Genomic DNA, 22,065 nt, shown 5'->3' on the forward strand with positions numbered 1-22,065 from the left:
AGAGTATTATGTTGAATGAACACTTCATGCATTTTCCCAGAGTCACTCAGGGAGGCTTTATTTGGTCAGTATTATTTGTGATTTATGTCACTACTCTGGTATCTCTCTCTCTCTCGTAAGTCTGTTTGGGCTGTGCATATGATTTATGCATGACACTATAATCAGATCAAATCAATCTCTCTGTTAGCTGACCTGCTGTGTCACTAAATATCTCTAGGTTACAGCAGCAATTAATTGGAGGCTTGTCGACTATTATTACGCAACAATTTGTCCATATCCCCTGTAATTGCTACCAAATGTAATTATTCTTTCCAGGAAAATTATTGGAAATAATTTTGAAATTAAGGTCTCAGTAAAAAATAAAATGTTATCATGTTTTCTGATGTTAAACAAAGTTACACATATTACATATTTCAGCATAAAACTGAATTATCTGACTGACGGCAAGAAGATTAATTCTCCTGGTGTGCGAATGTAGCTGTTGAGGTCGGAGCCAGCCACTAATATCAGAGTTGGTGTAATGGTCTGTGTCCTCAGATGATGTTAAAAGATATTATCTCTGTGTTTCAGTTTCCCCACAAAAGCTCTTTTGGGATGTGATGAGGTTATTGCAGTGGCGCCATTGTTGTCATGCTCTTCATACCATTGAGGGACTAGTTGTTCTCGTGGGAACACTGTTGTCTTTGTCAGTCTGGAAACATAAAACTTTCACAAGGACACAAATGAAGTATGTGAGCATGCAGGCGTCATTCTGGAGGTTTATTAAACGTAAGGCACAACATTAGAACAATTTGATTAAAGGTATTTAGCCACACAATTTATAGTGAAATACAAAATAACATTTAAAAATAATTATCAAATAATTATTTTACTACTGCTGCCTTTAATTATGGAGGCATGGAATGCATTTATGATTATCTGGCTGCTGTGTGACGACTGCCGTGATGCCAAAACTTCATTTAGTATAGATGATAAACCAACTGAATGTAATTGACTCGGTGTACTTAACAGCTACAGAAACAATGGAAAGATGCTCTAGTTCACAGACATATTGCACAAGTTGCTTGTAAACACTGAAATGTTTTATATAAAGTAATACTTATCATATAAAATACTTAAGAAATTAGCAAACCCTTGTTAATAACAATTTGGTGCCATGTTTTGTAACTTCCAAGGGGTAATTTGCTTGTTAAGACTAAGCAACAGTGATATTTAAACAGACATTTAATATACATTTTCCATGAAGTTTATACATAATTAAACAAAACTCAATAACTGTACAATATGGAGGGGTTTTTTTAACTAACAACCTGAGAAACTTTTCTAAATTGCAGAGGTACTAAAGAGAGAGATTAGTTCATGAATTTTCAAATGAAAAAACCTCAGTCTGTACAAGACTACTACAAATATTGACTTAATTAGATAATTTCAAAGTGCTCTTGTTGGGAAAATCTTTTATATATCAGGAGAGAAAAAATATAAAAGATACAAAATTATTTTTAAATCAACTGATTCTAAAGAGAGCCTGCATCAGCTGCGCAGTATAGCACATATATACATGAAGGTATTCAGTAAGCATCAAATTTACAACTTCTGTGGCTTCCACTCCCAGTGAAAAAAATGTTCAATTTTAAAGAGTGAATCATATTATATGCCACTACTGCCATATTTCTTTTTCTCTTAAAGGGACAGTTCACCCCAAAATAAAAAATACATCATAGATGCACACTTCTTTCTGCACAGTGACACGGTTGGTGGGTGCAATTCAGTCGAAAGAAAATAGTTCTCCAGACTGCTCACAAAAAAGTCTGTGGATTATCTTGAGTAACCAGGTCATGACTTTTGGAAAGACACATCGCTGTTAGGTTTTTCAAAAGTTTTTTTTTTTTTTTTTTTTTGCTGTTTAGAGCACCACAAACTAAGTACGGCCGATATCTCAAACACTCAGCAACTCAACCCAAAACAATCTAGACTGATAAATAACGCTACAGGTAAAGGAAAAATAAGTTGGGGAACTGTCCCTTTAATTGTCTTCTATATCGTCCTCGAAATCAATAATTTACTTGTAAGGCTTGGTAGATTAAATAAAACAGCTAAATCTAAGTGTTTAAGCAAATTTAACTTGTATACATCTGTGTAAATTAATAGAATTTGTAAAAAAAAAAAATCTATTTAAAGAACCAAAACATGGTTAAATAAACTGTCTGAAGAGGCGGTACGGTGTTTCTGCCGTCAGCAGAATTTTGGAGACACATCTCGTTCAGCAACATCGTGATGATTTTTTCTTTTGGGGTTCTTTGTGAAACACCATGGCTTCCTCTCTTGTGTCATCTTTTTGACTCAACATCCTGGCAACAACACAACAACAACATGTCACGCAACATTACAGCACAAAGAGTATAATAGGGACATGCTTTGAATAAATCATACAGGTGTTACTGACGGAGGGAAATGTCAGTGACAGTGATGTGACGGTGTGTTTACCTGGCCACAGTTTCCAGAGACTGAACCACATTTTCACCTGTGGCGGCACTGCACTCCGTGAATTCAAAGTTGTACTCCTGTAAAAGTGTTGCCTTCAGTGTGCGTGTTTGATAATCTGAAGTATTTAGTTTCATTATGAGCTAAAAGTGTGCAAACAAATAAGACCACAGATTCATACCTTAGCAAGAATTTCCGCCTCCTGAGTTTTAACCTGCCGCTCTGCACAGTCACTTTTATTCCCAACAAGTAAAACAGTCACGTTTTCTGCAGCACCTTCCTGCAAAACACAGACAGTTTCAGTTCACAGATTTATCTGACCGCGCGGAAAGGTTCATGTTTCAGATAGTGAAGTCTCATGTGCTCTAAATTCTTCAAAATCTTTTTTACTGCAAGTTTCATTTTCTTTGCTTTCAACTAAAATAAATGTGTTTAAAAATATACAAATATAAATATTGTAATGCAAAGTAATGTTGGTGCATATATGACATTTTTATAACAGATGTTGTAGATGCTGCTTAGTTACTGTAAACACTGTGTTTGTTGCTGTTTACAGAATTCAGCAGACTTGTGTGATTTCTTACTTTAGACTGTTTTAATCCACTAAATAAGAGTATAAACATTTAACTGAAGGCTGGTTTCCAAAGTTAAATATCTTCATGTATCTCTAGCAGTAGCAACAAATAACTGGTCAGAGTTTTTAAAATTGTTTACTTATTCCTTGATCAGATATTTGCAAATTTAATAACTTAGCTATAAATTGTTCTTTTTATAAACTGGCAAAATTGATAGATTCATTACACAGTATTTATTACAGGGTATTATAATCATCATTTGCAATTTAACAATTGAAATTACAGACAGTTTAAAAAACAATTATTAACCATTAACAGACTTAATATAGTTTATAAAATGTTATATTTAATAAACAAAAAATAAATAAACAAAAAACTAAAATAACATAAATTATAGCATTACTAATAATTACTAAATACTATTTATTATCATTTCAGTGTTTCATAATTAACAGTAAAATAACCATTTACTAAAGTTTAACTAGTTATGATTATGATTCAGTGTCATAAACTTGTAGCATTGTAGTATTGCTTTGACATCTATATTTTAAACTTGTATGGCAGGTGAGCACTGCTGCTTCTTTACAGTTTGTTTGGCCGTAAATAAAAACCTGTAGCTGAAACATCTGTGACAAAGAAACATTGATAAACAAAGCCAGCAGTGTGGTGACAACATTTAAACAAGCAACCACTGATGCTTTAATTTAACTTTATTTTATTTTAATTTTTAGCTTCAGCGCATCGTACCTGAATACAGCTCGCCCAGTAGCTGACTGCAGAAAAACTCTGGGAGGAAGTGATGTCATACATCAACAGAAACGCCTGGGCTTTGTGGAAGATCTGTCTTGTGATGCTGTGAAACCTTCAAAGGAAATCAAAAATGCAGTCACAGACAGTAAGTCTTGAAATTTGACATCTTTGTTTAACTAAAGAGTTAGAAAAACCTTTGAACTGTGACTTAGCGGCCCGAAGGAGTTTAAATCTGTGTCTAACAGCCTAATGATTCTGGTTAGTCGAGTTTGCAGAGACTTTTTGTTCTCTAAAGCTTTTTTTCCAAGAAGCCCTCTGAACATCTTTCCTGGAAAGACTGTGATTGTGCAACTGACCTCACAATGCAACACACAAAAACAAACAAGTGAATCTCACTCTAGTAACACATAATATTATATTTTACAGTTAGCTTTTTTTTTTCTTTTGACGTCCTTTTATTTGCATTTTCAGATGGATATCTGCTTCCGGCACACATCAGATGAACAGGGTGTCTGTTATTTACACTGGGTTAAAATGAGTTCACAACACAAACGATAATTTGGTGTTTACGTCTTGATGCTGACATCAATGAGGCATCGGAGGGACATCAGTAAACATCTGACCTGCAAACCTTGACAGCCTTTTTCACTGTTGACATTTATTCTCAGCAAGTGATGGAGAAAGTATTTACTTGAGTAAAAGTACTAATACAACACAGTAAAAAATACTCTGCTACAAGTAAAAGTCCTGCATTTAAAATGTTACTTAAGCAAAAGTAAAGAAGTTAAGGACTGGAGTTAAGGAATATTTACCTAAAATATTAAAAGTAAAAGTAACTAATCCAGAAAAAAAGAACACCCCAAAAACTCAAAATTATTCAAAATAAATTACAATGCAGAAAATGACTTCACATTTTTATCAAAAATAGTTGCCAATTAATTTTCTGTCAGTCTGCTAATTGACTTATCATAACAGCTTTACTTGTATTAACTTGATAGTTTTTTTTATTTAGAAGTAGAAGTAGAAAGTGGCATGAAAAGAACGAACTCAAGTAAACCACCTCCAGTTTTGTACTTAAGTACAGTACTTGAGTGAATGGACTTAGTCACATTCCACCACAACGTGTCTTCACAATGCACACACCTTAATTTCACTTCTGCTGCTGCTGAATCTTTTGTTGTAATACCAGGGAACAAAACACCGCTGAGGTGCAGCAAACCAGTTCCTAAACAAGTTACAGCCTGAGCTGAGGAAGTCTGAAGTATTTCGAGCACATCATCTGACACGTGTTCAGGGACGCTGCTGCCTGTGGTAACCCTTATCAGAGGTATCTGTGAGTGTGCTGCAAGACCAAGTGTGAAGAGGAGAAGAGCAGTGGTTCCCAGCTGGTGGGTCTGGTGGGAGGGGGTGCACATAGGTGTGCCTTGGCCAATCTAAAATGTGCAGTTTGATCACACAACACAATGCTGCAGATGTTTTTAGGGAGCGTGCCATTGGCTGCTGACTGCAGGAACATCCCCAGAGCTGTTGCCTGTTAACTGAGTGTTCATTTCACTACCATAAGACGTCTCTAATGTTGTTTATATTAATTTGGCCGGATATCCATTAAATTTTTGTTTAGTGTAGTTATCATTAATGCTGGATATAGATTATGGTGACATTTCTATACTGTATTTAATTCCCTTCGCAAATAAATATAAATATATTATTTATTATGAAAAAAGCATTTTAAAAAGTGCTTTCATCAGCAATAATTGGTGCAAGTGTCCCAGTAATGTACTGTAAAAGCAAGCTTACCTTTCTTGACCGGCTGTATCCCACAGCTGCAGCACAACAGGTTTTCCATCCACTAACACAGTCCACTTGCAGGAATCAAGTCCTGCAGAATGTATTTATGTAACATTACACTGTATATTTACACACATTCATGTAAAAATCATTGGATGAAGATTAGGATCTTACCAATTGAGGGGGGTATATCTAAAGAAAACTTTCCACTCTGAGCTCTTTTTATGAAGGAGGTTTTGCCCACGCTGCTGTCTCCAATCATCATCACATTTAAAGCATTTGATCTGAGATCTGCACCTTCAGAATTACCTGCTGAAAACAAAAACACCTTCTGTTTACACATTATATTCCTATTTCTCCATATTAATCTTCTCTCTCTCATTATCTCTGAGTGCTGTGTGTGAAGAATTGATATATTATTTACCCAAAGAGAACGTCTTTTGACTCTCTTGACCCAGGCGGATATCAGCAAAGCGATGTTGAACTGGAGTCTCTGATTCAGGTGGTTTTGCACTGAGGAACAGACAACCAAGCACAGTTCAAACAAAATACAGCAAATACAGCCGAATATGAAAAATGAGTCACATTCAGGCCAGTTTTTAGTTAAAAGATATCAATATCTACCACCAAATGTTTGCATTTCTTTAACAAATGAATTTAAGATGAATCTGCTAAACTTTACAGACTATGCCCGAAAGTTTGTCTTTATCTTTAACATTTGTCTCTATCAACCTAAATTAAACCATTCATGTTTTCTATTCTTCCTGCTTATTTCAGGTATTTTTCTTGTAAATTTTTACTAATTTCTTATTTATTTTTGGGAGGGTGATTTCTTGTTGATCTTCCAATGTTTTTGAAAGATATCAATCCAGTTTGCTCAGGTTTCATTGAGTTAACAGACATATAATATTGGCATGTATACATACGTATACTTTATATTTCAGCATTCCTATGCAATTTCCCTCTTGTGCAATATTGTACTACTTACTGTGGAATAATAACTATATTTTTATATTTTTCTGTTTATTCCTATTGTCTTGTGTAAATATTAATAATGGAAATACAGTATCTGTATAAGTGAAAGGTGCTTTGTGCCTCAGGTAGCAGCAGGATCATGTTCGACTGCACCTGCTGATAAGGTGATTTAGTTCAGCTGTGTGCTGGTTTGACAGTGAGCTCTGCTGTGGTCTCTGCTTTTGCTGTGTGTCAGGTTTGCTGGGAGACATGGACAAGTTCGGTAAGCTTGCTGTTTTTGGTTTATGTATACAGCTGTGTTGTGAAGCAAGTCTGTTTAGTTTTGATGGTTGTTTGTGTCACTGAGCTGTTTGCTGGTGGAGTTCTGTTGGTCTGATTTGCATGGTCATGGTGAGCAAGTAATGAGCAAGAAATTAGAAAAAGTTAAAAAAAAATTACCTAAAAAATAGCATAAACTTGGGGTTTCTATAGCAGTGTGTTGGTTACTTTTAAATGTTGAGTATTGCAGCTAAAGTCTGGCAGTTCTGGTGGAAAATACTAGCTCATGCCTCGGTGACTTTCGGTTGTTTTGTGTGTCAAGGGTTAATTTTTTTGGGGACCTGGTGCGTGCTACTTTTGCTGAGCGCTTGTGTAATTCCAGTTGAGTGTGTTTGGGTTGCTGTATAGACGAGGCATTTGGATGGTTAATGTGCCTGTCTAGCTGCGGACGACTTGGTTGGACACTTGAACTGTGTTCAACATTTAAAGTATTCTGGGGTCAGGGAGTGGACATTTGGGGTCCCGACTGACCACACTGTAATGCTATGACAATATCTTGCTGTTTTCTTTGAATTATTCTCCTGCACTCCCTGTTTCTATCTCCCTCTTAATTTGAGACTGGATGGCAGGTTGAACTGGGCGCTGATGTTGCTGTGTGGTGGAGTTTGATTGGTTGGCTGGGGAGGGACCTCTACAGCAATGGTTCCCAACTGGTCCAGCCACTGGGCCGAGATCTCCTTAGTCATTAGTTCAACGTCGGTACATAAAAGAAATGACCACAAATTCAATTTGATTTGACAAAATGTATTTATCACCTGGGCTTAAAACACAATAAAACTTTTTTTTTCTTTAATTTTTTGGGTGATTTCTAATATTTTTTGGCAATATTTATTTTCTCTAAAAATTGTAACTATTTTTTTTTCTCAAAAAGATTAAAAGAGAAGATAAAATGTCTTCCAAACTGCTGGCCCTCCGAAATAAAAATTTCCAAAATTACACCATTTATCACATCCAGAAACTTCAAAAACAGACATTATCAAACCATACACACAACACACAAAACCAGACAACCATACTTTTCTACCCTATTATAATTTTTGCGGCTAATTGTTCATTGCTGTTTACTCAGTGTGATCCAATATGCAGCTTAAATAAAGCTGTAAAAGATTTATAATTGTACAGACGTTTCATGTTAATAAATGAAGCTCTTTTTGTGATAGTAACCCAGCCAGGCAGATAAATACCTTGTTGAACCAACATAATTCGCAAGCTGGACAAGGACGCAGTGTTTATATCTCTGTTCCTCTGCGTCAGACTTACCTCGCAGGCCTCGAGTGCTCTCCTTCCTTTGAGATGTTGGCTGATGGTTCCTTGTCACTTTCATCAACCTGCACAGGCAAAAAAAAACCCCAAAACACATTTTAATCAGGTGACAGCAGATTTCAATCTAAATGTTGTGTTTGACATGTTTTCCAGGACTTTATATAAATGCCTGTGCATAAGAGAAGAGCTATTTTTTTAAATGTACATTTCAAAAATTCATTTGTCATGAGAAAAACTTGTGTAAGGCCATTTCTATGTTGTAAGTTAACCTTTTTCATACTCCTATGAAACTCATTTACCACAAATGTTGGAAGTGAATAAAAAGCAGCTGAATGCTTTCAACAAAAATACACACAATTGTACAGATCAAAAAGCAAGATACATGTTTATGTTCTCCTTTTAAGCTATGCGAAACCTGTTGAGTGGACCACATGTTCCTCATTTTAGATCATTGTGTCATTTTGTTCTTCTTGCAACAAACACTTGACCTGTGTGCAAGAGGTTTCAAACAGATGGGAAGCACAGCATGACATAGCCTCAGTGTGCCGAGAACACAGCCAAATCATCTTCAGGCTAAAGGCTAAACATTATAAATCTGATACAGCTGCACAATCTTGAGAAGTGCACTAAGAACTGGTCATAACTAATAGACTTACTAAAAAGCATTGCAACCAGTTGTCTGTTCATAAGTTTAAAAACAATGTTGAAACAATGATGATTAAAGATTCTCATTAGAAAATATTTAATTGCAAAAAATATGAATGAGTCTTCGCTGCTTACCTCTGATATTTTGTCCAGGCCCACAGATTCTCGTTTCAGCTCCTCAGTTGTCCTGATGCCACTTTGGTCTGTGATACTTGTGACATCTTTCTCATTTTGTGCATCTATTGTTCTGTCCCCTCCTGCAGTTTGGCTTTCATAACTTTGATGTCCATGTGATTTTCTGTGGGACCCCAGTTTTCTTTTTCTCCTACTTGCTGCTTCTGACATGAAATCGTGTTTGGGAGGTGTAGATAGTACTGCAGGGAGATCACCTGAAGGTATTTGATGCTCTGTTTCTACTAGTTGGCCACGAGAATCAGGATTTTCTTGAGACTCACCGGTGTGGCTGTACTCCACTGTGTCTTTCCTCTCGTCAGAGCCACCATCTTTGTGTTTTGTGTGAGGTTGTAGATCATCTTCTATGATGCCTGGTGAACTTTTGGTCTTTTCACGTCCAACATTAGTTGCAGCGTCTGTTGCTTCATCATCCACATCATGCTTTCGATGCAAGTCTACCCGGTTGGTTCGTGATCCGAGATTCTTGCGGGTGGAGCCCAACTTTCTTCTCCTGCTGGTTGAACCTAGATTTGGGCTTGCATTCATCTCGAGATTTTCATTGTGAGCTCCTTCACTCACATTATCCGGCTCTTGTTCACCAGCTCGGGTACTCATGTGCTCTTCTACAGCTCCTCCTCTAACTACAGATTTCACAATTTCCAAATCTGCAACAACAGGCGCCTCTGCTGATTTCAAAGTTTGGTCCTTTGTGACGTTTACACTCTCTGGCCTTTCCTCATTATTTTGCATTCTCTGTGTGATCTCAAATGAAGACAAAACGCTCTCATCTGTGACATAAATGTTTGTATCTTCAGTATTTGCAGACAGTAACACATCTATTGAGTTTCTTCCAGTGAGCTCAGATGTTATATCCACTGTGTCAGTGGCTGTAAAATCATCTTTCTGTGGCTCCACACCAACATCTGCATTCCTCTCACTATCCCTGACATCAGCTCCCTGAACAAACTTCACCAGATTAACAACCTGTTCATTGTGGGAGGCAGGACTTATTGATGGTTTTGCATTTTCATTCTGTGATACATCTGCAGCTTCAATCATCTGTAGCTCCTCTGCTGCTTCCATCTTGACAAGATTTCTCATATCAGTGTCTGTGTCTAAGTCACTTTCATTTGTTTCTACTCTCTTTTCCTCTGGTTTTCTATTGAGTTGAGTCCGGCGAGTAGAACCCATCTTTCTCCTCTTCTGTTTGGATCCGACTTGCAAATTTTCACTGTCGTCTAAATGCATTTTTTCTTGTATCGCCTGTTGGCTGGAAATTCCACTTTCTTCAGACACATCTACTCTGAAGTTTTCCTCCAGATCAGCGTCAGATGGAGCATCAGTTTTGTGTGAAAACAGTTTAGCAGGTGTGATCTCTGGTAAAACATTAATTTCTTTGGATTTGTGGCTTTCAAACTGTTCTCCATCTTCACGCTGTCCAGAGACTCGTTCATACATTAAACTCTCCCCTCTTGTATCATTTGTGCATTGCATATTAATTTCTTTGTCACAAGATAAAGTTTCCTTGTTTTGGCCCCGAAGGGCTTCTTCTTGCTCAAGAACATCCGAGGCGATTGACCTGGCCATGATATTTTCATCATGATATGAGACACTCTGTTTGTCTGAATCATCTTTCCAAACCGAGACTTCTGGTGATGTTATCAAGTCTGTTTTAACAGTGTCACATCCTGTAAGCTGGCTCAAACTCTCAGGCTCGTTTATGTGTTTATCTTCTTCATCATTGACTTCCTTATTACGTTTGACAAAGTCATCTTTGCCTGACTCTGAAGTAATGTCTGTTGTCACAATTGAACTGATGTCCATCACATTCTTTGACAAAATTGTGTCCTCCACCAACATCTTTTCTGTGTTTTGGTCGTCATTTACAGATGATCTAATTTTTCCTAATTCCCCAGTGGAACTGAAGTCGAGGCCAGCTTGTTCTTTTAATTCTTCCTGCTTCGTTGTCTCCATTATTAATGATATTTTTGTCGTGTCCTCGACATGCAACCGTCCTTTATTTCTTCGGCTTGACCCCAATTTCCTTCTATTCCCTGTGGGCTTGAAGCCTGTGTGAGTTTGCTCTTTGATACTCTGAGAATCGTCTTGAAGATGGGAGTCCAGAGGAGCATTCATTTCTGACTGCTGTGCTTGTAAAGAGGATCCAGTCTCTTTATTTGCAGAGTTATCAGTCTGATGCATTTCTTGCATTTGTGTTGCCTTGACCTCCTCTTCATGCACTTCATCTACAGCATCCTCTGAATGATGAGCTGCTCTGACTCTTGGCTCTGTCTGTTCTTCATTTGCAGATGTCTTTTCTATTGACAAAGATGCTGCTTGCTCAACACTGCATTCAATGTCAGTGTGTTCTCTCTGGCTGCTTTTTTCGGTGCTTTTCTCTGGTGTGATAAAGAACTCTATTTCTCCTGATTCAACATGTGATTCACTCACAAAATAGTTGGACTGTAAATTTACATCCTGCCTGAGCAGTTCTGGGTCCGCATCTCTTTCCTTGCTTTCTTTTTTTGGTACAGAAGACACATTGGGAAGTTTGTCATTTGGCTTCTCCCTGAAATTTGATTGGTTGATAATTTGTTGATCTGCTGTTGAGCTCGAACGTAAGTCAAAGCCAGCATCTTTAACTTTATCACGAACATCTTCAGTCTGAACAGTGTCAAATTTGTCCTTTCCTTCCAGCATGGTTTCATTTCTTTCTTCCTGCACTGCTGTGTCTGTTGTTAAAGTCATTTCTGTTGTTTCAAGGGGTTCATTACTCGTGGTATTTCCAACAAAGTCCTCTGTTGGTCTGTGGTATGATTCACCAGCAGAGTCTTTGAGACGCTGTCCCCCTTTATTTCTTCGGCTCGACCCCAGTTTTCTTCTGTTCCCTGTGAGTTTGAAGACAGTGTCTTTTTGCTGATATTGGGAGTCAAAAGGAGCATTTATTTCTGATTGCTGGGTTTGTAAAGATGACTCACTCTCCTCCATTTCAGAGAGGAGTCCTTCTTTCTCCAGACGACCTGTTTGTTCAGCAGGTTTTGTATCATTGTCTGCTCGGCCTTCCAGCTCAGACACCTGACCTAGTGCAGCGTTTCCTCTGTCTATGTCGCTGATCAGTGGTTTGTTGGTATCAAAATCATGATAATCTTCATTTTTCTGCTCCAAAGCCTTAAAGTTGTTGTCTTTTGTATGATGCTCTTCTTGTTTGTCATCAGGGTTTAACATGTCCTGATTAGTAGGAGAATCATCAGCACTTTTCACAATCATCTCAGATTGGTGTGTGTCACTGGCTTCAGTTTGGTCTGTCAGGTTTCCAGAAATGACTTCAAAGTTTTCTATGGCATAATGTTCCATCCTTTTAGTTGAGTAATCAGTTTGATGCATTTCTTGCATTTGTGTTGGACTATTCTCTATTTCATGCAGTGTGTTTACAGCGTCCTCTGATTTATGATCACCTTTGACCTCAGATAAGCTGAAAATCTCAGTTTGTTCATCATCTGTGGGCAGCTCCTGTTTTGTTGATGAAGATATTTCTTGTTCAACACTGGATTCGGGTTCTGTTTGCTCTCTGGGGTTGTGTTTATCTGTGGTTATCTCTGATGCAACAGAAGACTCTATGTCCTCACTCACCGAATAGTTGGTTTGTACATTTTCATCCTGTCTGAGCAGTTCTGTGTCCTCCTCTCTTTCTTTTTCTGGTTCAGAGGACACATTGGGAAGTTCTTCATTTAGTATCTCTACGAAATTTGATTCCTCAATCTTCTGTCTATCTGCTGTTGAACTTTCATTTAAATCAACACAAACAAGTGCAACAGCATGTGCATTTTCTTCAACTTGATCACCAACATCTTCAGTTTGTGCAGAGTCAACTTTATGCATTTCTTCCGGCATGGTTTCAATTATTTTTTCCTGCACTGCTGTCTCTGATGTTGTTGACATTTCTGTGGTTTCAAAGGGTTCATTATTCTTGGTATTTCCAACAACGTTCTCTGCAGATTCGTTGTATAATTCAACAGTAGAGTCCTTGACATGACGTCTTCCTTTATTTCTTCGACTAGACCCCAGTTTCCTTCTGTTTACAAGTGGGTTGAATTCAGTGTCTTTTTGCTGATGTTGGGAGTCTAAAGGAACATTTATTTCTGATTGCAAGGTTTTTAAAGAGGATTCACTCTCCTCCATTTCAGAGAAAAGTCCTTCTTTCTCCTGATGACCTGTTTGTTCAGCAGGTTTTGTATCATCGTCTGCTCGGCCTTCCAGCTCAGACACCTGATTTAGTGCAGTGTCTACTGTGTCTATGTCCCTGATTGGTGGTTTCTTGGTATCATATACATGATAATCCTCATTTTTCTGCTCCAAAACCTCAGAGTTGTGTTCTTTTGGAGTATGCTCATCCAGTTTGCTGTCAGGACTTGAAGGTTCCTGATTGGTTGGAGAATCATCATTAATTTTCACAATCAATAAAGATTGGTGTGTGTCACTGACTTCAGTTTGGTCTGTCAGATTTCCAAAAATGATTTCAGAATTTTCTGTGGCTTCATGTTTTACACTTTCAGGTGAGCAAAGAATTTGAGGCATTTCTTGCATTTGGGCTGGCTTTATCTCCTCTTTATGCAGTGCGTTTACAGTGTCCTCTGACTTATGATCACCCTTGTCTTCAGATAAATTGAAAATTGCATTTTGTTCCTCATTTGTGGGCAGGTCCTGTTTTGTTGATGAAGATATTTCTTGTTCAACACTGGATTCGGGTTCTGTTTGCTCTCTGGGTTGTGTTTATCTGTGGTTATCTCTGATGCAACAGAAGACTCTATGTCCTCACTCACCAAATAGTTGGTTTGTACATTTTCATCCTGGCTGAGCAGTTTTCTGTGTCCTCCTCTCTTTCCTTGCTTTCTTTTTCTGTGCAGAGGACACACTGGGAAGTCCTTCATCTGGTATCTCCCAGAAATTTGATTCCTTGATCATTTGCTGATCTACTGTTGAACTTGCATGTAAGTCAGAGCCAACAAAAGTGTGGCAACATTTGCATTTTCATGAACTTGATCACTAACATCTTCAGTCTGAGCAGTGTCAAATTTGTCCTTTCCTTCCAGCATGGTTTCATTTATTTCTTCCTGCACTGCTATCTCTGTTGTTAATGTAATATCTGTTTGTTGAAGGAATTCGTAATTCTTGTAATTTCCAACAAAATCCTCTGTTGACTCTTGGTTTGATTCAGCTGCAGAGTCCTTGACATGACGTCTTCCTTTATTTCTTCGACTAGACCCCAGTTTTTCTTCTTGTTCCCAAGTGGATGGAAGTCAGTGTAATTTTGCTGATGGTGGGAGTCAAAAGGAGCATTTATTTCTGATTGCTGGGTTTGTAAAGATGACTCACTCTCCTCCATTTCAGAGAGGAGTCCTTCTTTCTCCAGACGACCTGTTTGTTCAGCAGGTTTTGTATCATCGTCTGCTCGGCCTTCCAGCTCAGACACCTGACCTAGTGCAGTGTTTCCTCTGTCTATGTCGCTGATCAGTGGTTTGTTGGTATCAAAATCATGATAATCTTCATTTTTCTGCTCCAAAGCCTTTAAGTTGTTGTCTTTTGTATGATGCTCTTCTTGTTTGTCATCAGGGTTTAACATGTCCTGATTAGTAGGAGAATCATCAGCACTTTTCACAATCAGCTCAGATTGGTGTGTGTCACTGGCTTCAGTTTGGTCTGTCAGGTTTCCAGAAATGACTTCAAAGTTTTCTATGGCATAATGTGCCATCCTTTTAGTTGAGTAATCAGTTTGATGCATTTCTTGCATTTGTGTTGGACTATTTCTCTATTTCATGCAGTGTGTTTACAGCGTCCTCTGATTTATGATCACCTTTGACCTCAGATAAGCTGAAAATCTCAGTTTGTTCATCATCTGTTGGCAGCTCCTGTTTTGTTGATGAAGATATTTCTTGTTCAACACTGGATTCGGGTTCTGTTTGCTCTCTGGGGTTGTGTTTATCTGTGGTTATCTCTGATGCAACAGAAGACTCTATATCTTCACTCACCAAATAGTTGGTTTGTACATTTTCATCCTGTCTGAGCAGTTCTGTGTCCTCCTCTCTTTCTTTTTCTGGTTCAGAGGACACATTGGGAAGTTCTTCATTTAGTATCTCTACGAAATTTGATTCCTCAATCTTCTGTCTATCTGCTATTGAACTTTCATTTAAATCAACACAAACAAGTGCGACAGCATGTGCATTTTCTTCAACTTGATCACCAACATCTTCAGTTTGTGCAGAGTCAACTTTATGCATTTCTTCCGGCATGGTTTCAATTATTTTTTCCTGCACTGCTGTCTCTGATGTTGTTGACATTTCTGTGGTTTCAAAGGGTTCATTATTCTTGGTATTTCCAACAACGTTCTCTGCAGATTCGTTGTATAATTCAACAGTAGAGTCCTTGACATGACGTCTTCCTTTATTTCTTCGACTAGACCCCAGTTTCCTTCTGTTTACAAGTGGGTTGAATTCAGTGTCTTTTTGCTGATGTTGGGAGTCTAAAGGAACATTTATTTCTGATTGCAGAGTTTGGAAAGAGGATTCACTCTCCTCCATTTCAGAGAAAAGTCCTTCTTTCTCCTGATGACCTGTTTGTTCAGCAGGTTTTGTATCATCGTCTGCTCGGCCTTCCAGCTCAGACACCTGATTTAGTGCAGTGTCTACTGTGTCTATGTCCCTGATTGGTGGTTTCTTGGTATCATATACATGATAATCCTCATTTTTCTGCTCCAAAACCTCAGAGTTGTGTTCTTTTGGAGTATGCTCATCCAGTTTGCTGTCAGGACTTGAAGGTTCCTGATTGGTTGGAGAATCATCATTAATTTTCACAATCAATAAAGATTGGTGTGTGTCACTGACTTCAGTTTGGTCTGTCAGGTTTCCAAAAATTATTTCAGAATTTTCTTTGGCTTCATGTTTTACACTTTCAGGTGAGCTAAGAATTTGAGGCATTTCTTGCATTTGGGCTGGCTTTATCTCCTCTTTATGCAGTGCGTTTACAGCGTCCTCTGATTTATGATCACCTTTGACCTCAGATAAGCTGAAAATCTCATTTTGTTCATCATTTGTGGGCAACTCCTGTTTTGTTGATGAAGATATTTCTTGTTCAACACTGGATTCGGGTTCTGTTTGCTCTCTGGGTTTGTGTTTATCTGTGGTTATCTCTGATGCAATAGAAGACTCTATGTCCTCACTCACCAAATAGTTGGTTTGTACATTTTCATCCTGGCTGAGCAGTTCTGTGTCCTCCTCTCTTTCCTTGCTTTCTTTTTCTGGTGCAGAGAACACATTGGGAAGTTCTTCATCTGGTATGTCCCAGAAATTTGATTCCTTGATCATTTGCTGATCTACTGTTGAACTTGCATGTAAGTCAGAGCCAACAAGTGTGTGCAACATTTGCATTTTCATGAACTTGATCACTAACATCTTCAGTCTGAGCAGTGTCAAATTTGTCCTTTCCTTCCAGCATGGTTTTCATTTATTTCTTCCTGCACTGCTATCTCTGTTGTTAATGTCATTTCTGTTTGTTGAAGGAATTCGTAATTCTTGGTACTTCCAACAAAATCCTCTGTTGACTCTTGGTTTGATTCAGCTGCAGAGTCCTTGATATGACGTCTTCCTTTATTTTTTCGGCTCGACCCAGTTTTCTTCTGTTCCCAAGTGGATGGAAGTCAGTGTAATTTTGCTGATGGCGGGAGTCAAAAGGAGCATTTATTTCTGATTGCAGGGTTTGCAAAGAGGATTCACTCTCCTCCATGTCATATAAGAGTCCCTCTTTCTCCTGATGACCTGTTTGTTCAGCAGGTTTTGTATCATCCTCTACTCGGCCTCCCAGCTCAGACACCTGACCTAGTGCAGTGTCTACTGTTTTTATGTCTCTAATCGGTGGTTCCTTGGTATCATTTACATAATGATCTTCATTTTCCTGCTCTAAAGACATAACGATGTTGTCTTCTATACTATGCTCCTCCTGTTTGTCATTAGGATTTGAAATGTCCTGATTAATAGGAGATCCATCAGTACTTTTTACAGTCAACTCAGATTGGTGTGTATCACTGACTTCAGGCTGCTCTGTCAGATTTCCAGAAATGATTTCAGAATTTTCTGTGGCATCATGTGTCAACCTTTCAGATGAGTTGTCAGTTTGAGGCATTTCTTGCATTGTGTTGGCTTATCCTCCTTTTTATGAACTATATGTACAGCATCCTCAATATTATGTCCACCTCTGACTTCAGACAAATTGAAAAATCTCATTTTGCTTCCTCATTTTGGACAACTCCTGTTTTGGCAATGACAGAATTGCTTGTTCAACACTGTATTCAAGGTCTTTATGTTGTCCTGGGTTGTGTTTATCTGTGGTTATATTCAGTGTGATAAAAGACTCAATATCCTCACTCAACAAACAGCTTTCATCCTGTTGGAACAGTTCAGTGTCCTCTCTTTCCTTGCTTTCTTTTTCTGGTACAGAAGACAGATTAGGAAGTTCTTCATTTGACGTCTCCCTGAAATTTGATTGATCGGGTCGTTTGTTGATCCATTGTTGAACTTGCCTGTAAGTCAACACAAACCAGTGTACCAACATGTGCATTTTCTTCAAGTTGATCACTAACATCTTCAGTCTGAACAGTGTCAAATCTGTCCATTCCCTCAAGCATGTTTTCAAGTATTTCTTCCTGCACTGCTGTCTCTGATGTTAATGTCATTTCTCTTGTTTCAAGGGGTTCGTTATCGCTGGTATTTCCAACAACTCCCTCTGTAGGTTCATGGTTTGATTCAGCTGCAGAGTCCTTCACATGACGTCTGCCTTTATTTCTTCGGCTTGACCCCAGTTTTCTTCTGTTCCCAAGTGTATTGAAGTCAGAGTCATTTTGCTGATATTGGAGTCAAAATGAACATTTATTTCTGATTGCAGGGTTTGCAAAGAGGATTCACTCTCCTCCATTTCAGAGAAGAGTCCTTCTTTCTCCTGACGACCTGTTTTTTCAGCAGGTCTTATATCATCCTCTACTCTGCCTTCCAGCTCAGACACCTGACCCAGTGCAATGCTTACTTTTTCTGTGTCGCTTATTGGGAGGTCCTGGGTATCATTTACATGATATTTATTTTTCTGCTCCAAGTCCTCAAAGTTACTTTCTTTTATGTGATGCTCACCCTGTCTGTCATTATTTGAAATTTCCTGTCTGGCAGGATGATGTTCAGCACTTTTCACAATCAACTCAGATTGGTGAGTGTCACTGACATCGGTTCGCTCTGTCAGGTTTTCAGAATTGATTTCAGTATTTTCTGCTGCATCATGTAATAACCTTTCTGATGAATAATCAGTTTGAGACATTACTTGCATTTCAGTTGGCTTGATCTCCAATCTAGCCATTTTATTAACAGCATCTTCTGACTGTTCAGCTCCTTCGACTTCTTGTCTCCAAAGGGTGCCAGATTTGTCCATTCCTTCCAGCTTGGCTCCCGCTGATTCATCCAACACCTCCACTTTAGAGACATCAGTCTCTCTTTCATAATGATCCTCTTGAAGATTTTCACCTTTAGTAATTAAAAAGTCCAGGTCAGCCTCTGTATAGTTTGTTGTAGTGCGGCTCTGAACACCAGAAGAATAGCCAGACGCAGTTATCAAAGGCACATCCTGCCTGCTCCCTTGACCTAATTCTTCCTGACTTGTTCTGTCTATTGCCAAAAACATTTGTGTTGTTTCAAAGGCTTCATTAGCTCTTTCAACATCCTCCTCTTTGTGTTTATGGAGCGATTCAGCAGCAGAATCCTTGACAGTATGTCTTCCTTTATTTCTACGGCTCGACCCCAGTTTTCTTCTGTTCCCAAGTGGATGAAAGTCAGTGTAATCTTGCTGATGTTGGGAGTCAAAAGGAACATTTATTTCTGATTGCAGAGTTTGGAAAGAGGATTCACTTTCCTCCATTTCAGAGAAAAGTCTGTCTTTCTCCTGATGACCTGTTTGTTCAGCAGGTTTTTACATCATCCTCTACTCGGCCTTCCAGCTCAGACACCTGATTTAGTGCAGTGTCTACTGTGTCTATGTCCCTGATTGGTGGTTTCTTGGTATCATATACATGATAATCCTCATTTTTTCTGCTCCAAAACCTCAGAGTTGTGTTCTTTTGGAGTATGGTCATCCAGTTTGCTGTCAGGACTTGAAGGTTCCTGATTGGTTGGAGAATCATCATTAATTTTCACAATCAATAAAGATTGGTGTGTGTCATTGACTTCAGTTTGATCTGTCAGATTTCCAAAAATGATTTCAGAATTTTCTGTGGCTTCATGTTTTACACTTTCAGGTGAGCAATGAATTTGAGGCATTTCTTGCATTTGGGCTGGCTTTATCTCCTCTTTATGCAGTGCGTTTACAGTGTCCTCTGACTTATGATCACCCTTGTCTTCAGATAAATGGAAAATTTCATTTTGTTCCTCATTTGTGGGCAGCTCCTGTTTTGTTGATGAAGATATTTCTCGTTCAACACTGGATTCGGGTTCTGTTTGCTCTCTGGGGTTGTGTTTATCTGTGGTTATCTCTGATGCAACAGAAGACTCTATGTCCTCACTCACCAAATAGTTGGTTTGTACATTTTCATCCTGTCTGAGCAGTTCTGTGTCCTCCTCTCTTTCCTTGCTTTCTTTTTCTGGTGCAGAGGACACATTGGGAAGTTCTTCATCTGGTATCTCCCAGAAATTTGATTCCTTGATCATTTGCTGATCTACTGTTGAACTTGCATGTAAGTCAGAGCCAACAAGTGTGGCAACATTTGCATTTTCATGAACTTGATCACTAACATCTTCAGTCTGAGCAGTGTCAAATTTGTCCTTTCCTTCCAGCATGGTTTCATTTATTTCTTCCTGCACTGCTATCTCTGTTGTTAATGTCATTTCTGTTAGTTGAAGGAATTCGTGATTCTTGGTATTTCCAACAAAATCCTCTGTTGACTCTTGGTTTGATTCAGCTGCAGAGTCCTTGACATGACGTCTTCCTTTATTTTTTCGGCTCAACCCCAGTTTTCTTCTGTTCCCAAGTGGATGGAAGTCAGTGTAATTTTGCTGATGTTGGGAGTCAAAAGGAACATTTATTTCTGATTGCAGAGTTTGCAACGATGATTCACTCTCCTCCATGTCAGATAAGAGTCCTTCTTTCTCCTGATGACCTGTTTGTTCAGCAGGTTTTACATCATCCTCTACTCGGCCTCCCAGCTCAGACACCTGACCTAGTGCAGTATTGACTCTGTCTTTGCTGCTGATCGGTGGTTCCTTGAATTCATAAACATGGCAATCCTCATTATTCTGCTCTAAAGCTTGAAAGTTTTCTTTTGTTGGACGCTCATGTGATTTGCTGTCAGAACTTGAAAGTTCCTGATAGGTAGGAGAATCATCATCAACTTTTAAAATCAATAAAGATTGGTGTGTATCACTCATTTCAGTTTGGTCTACCAGGTTTCCAGAAATAAATTCAGAATTTTCTGTGGCATCATGTATATTACTGTCAGGTGAGATTTCATGCATTTCTGTTGGCTTAATCTCTTGTTTATGCACTTTATTCATAGCATCCTCTGATTGAGGCGTTCCTCTGTCCTCAGAAAAGCTGAAGTGCTCATTTTGTTCCTCATCTGTTGGCAACTCCTCTTTTGGTGACGAAATAGTTGCTTGCCCAACAGTGTTTTTTCTCGGGCTGATTTTTTCTGTAGTTATCTCTGGTGTGATATAAAACTGCATGGATACTGAATCCCCATGTGACTCACTCACTATGTAGTTGCCCTGTAAGTTTCCATCCTGCTTTGACAAATCTGTGTCATCATCTTTTTCTGTTACAGAATCCACATCTGAAAGTTTTTCATCTGGCATTTTGCTAGTATTAGATTGGTCAATCAGCTGCTGATCTACTTTCTGACATGAAAAAACATCAGAACTAGTTAACTCGGAGATGCCAACAAGATGTGCACTTTGTCTGATGTCCTCACTGTGAAGAGTGTTAGATTTGTCATTTCCTTCTTGCACGTACTCCTCTGCTATACAAGAGTCAGATACCACTTCGGAGCTGCTCTCATTTTCATCTAGGTCTGCATGCAGATTTTCACTTTTGGGAATTAAACTTTCCAGGTCAGCCTCTGCGTAGTTTGTTGTTAAGTTCTGAATTTCAGAAGAATAATAACGAGAAGTGGCTGAATACAAATGCACGCCATGTGTTGCAGACATATCATCCTCAGTCCCCTGACTTAATTCTTCCTGGCTTTTAGGTTGTATTGTAAGTGACATTTGATTTGTTTCGATGGTTTCCTTTCCCCTAATCTTTTCCTCAACTTCCTCTCCAGGGTCGTGTTGCGAGTCCTTAACATGCGGTCTTTTATGTCTTCGACTAGACCCCAGTTTTCGTCTGTTTCCTGACAGTTCAGGGGAAGGTTGTGCCTCAGATTGTACATTTTCAGCACTTGCAAATTCATTTAGTGATTCAGTATTTTCTTCTGGTATGTGGGGTTGAGCAATAAAGGTACTGTCCGTTATCTCAAACTCATCAGCCTTAGGTTTTTCATTTTGGTTTGCTGCCCGGCGCCGTGAACCAAACCTTTTTTTCTTTGTACTTTGAGCGGACATGGCTTCTTATCTTCTCTGTTAAAGCACATGCAACATGACAGCATATACAATTTAAATCTACAACCCATAAGCATCAAATAACATTAACTAAATTTTAACAATATTTACAACAGTAAATATGAACTTGTAATTTTTCCATTAATAATTCTGAAACGTTCTAAACAACATTTTTGCTAGAAACAAAGTAAAGATGCATACTTATTTTTGATATTTTACCATTAGCAGTAAATGTTCACCAGACAGTTAATTTAAAAGGATAAAGTGCACGTTACTTTTTTTTTTTTTTTTTAAAAAAGATTAGTTCTACATAAATGTTGCAACACCACATGTACTTACCACCCACATCTGTACTTCTGTTGTCTCATAACACGAGCTGCTTTGTAATGTCAAGTCAGCCTGTGCTCAACGGTAAATACATTTCACACAGAGAGTTTTTCCTCCACTGCAAATGTGACTGAGAACTTCCTGTGTGGGTT

The 22,065-nt window shown here is 38.5% G+C and overlaps 2 protein-coding genes across 3 annotated transcripts; both read right to left on the minus strand.

The window, feature by feature from the left end:
- Window positions 1–740: 740 nt before the first annotated feature.
- On the minus strand, window positions 741–13,968 carry rab44 (RAB44, member RAS oncogene family). 2 transcript variants are annotated; one of them, XM_042507951.1, is made up of 9 exons: window positions 8,931–13,968; window positions 8,148–8,215; window positions 6,019–6,107; window positions 5,769–5,903; window positions 5,604–5,685; window positions 3,804–3,918; window positions 2,663–2,761; window positions 2,485–2,561; window positions 741–2,348 (listed from the first exon to the last, which is right to left on the minus strand). In XM_042507951.1, the coding sequence occupies exons 1-9, from the start codon at window positions 13,551–13,553 to the stop codon at window positions 2,261–2,263; spliced, it is 5,376 nt and encodes a 1,791-aa protein (XP_042363885.1). In that variant the 5' UTR covers window positions 13,554–13,968; the 3' UTR covers window positions 741–2,260. The 2 variants fall into 2 exon arrangements, with proteins under 2 accessions (XP_042363885.1, XP_042363876.1); XM_042507942.1 differs by having other exon boundaries at window positions 5,769–5,906.
- Window positions 13,969–18,098: 4,130 nt separating this feature from the next.
- LOC121958831 lies at window positions 18,099–22,033 on the minus strand. Its single transcript, XM_042507974.1, has 2 exons — window positions 21,926–22,033; window positions 18,099–21,604 (listed from the first exon to the last, which is right to left on the minus strand). The coding sequence occupies exon 2, from the start codon at window positions 21,587–21,589 to the stop codon at window positions 19,076–19,078; it is 2,514 nt and encodes an 837-aa protein (XP_042363908.1). The 5' UTR covers window positions 21,590–21,604; window positions 21,926–22,033; the 3' UTR covers window positions 18,099–19,075.
- Between the last annotated feature and the right edge of the window lie 32 nt (window positions 22,034–22,065).

Source organism: Plectropomus leopardus, chromosome 2 (assembly GCF_008729295.1).
Source record: "Plectropomus leopardus isolate mb chromosome 2, YSFRI_Pleo_2.0, whole genome shotgun sequence".
NCBI lineage: Eukaryota > Metazoa > Chordata > Actinopteri > Perciformes > Serranidae > Plectropomus > Plectropomus leopardus.

Bases quoted from the DNA above. Each gene is read 5' to 3' on its own strand.
- rab44 (XM_042507942.1), bottom strand. From the start codon at position 13,553: ATGCAAGAAATGCCTCAAATTCTTTGCTCACCTGAAAGTGTAAAACAT. The intron at 3,919-5,603 runs GTAAGCTTGCTT...TTTCCTTTGAAG, and splicing joins GATACAGCCGGTCAAGAAAG to GTTTCACAGCATCACAAGAC. The intron at 2,762-3,803 runs GTACGATGCGCT...TGTGTTTTGCAG, and splicing joins ACTGGGCGAGCTGTATTCAG to GAAGGTGCTGCAGAAAACGT.
- LOC121958831 (XM_042507974.1), bottom strand. From the start codon at position 21,589: ATGTCCGCTCAAAGTACAAAGAAAAAAAGGTTTGGTTCACGGCGCCGG.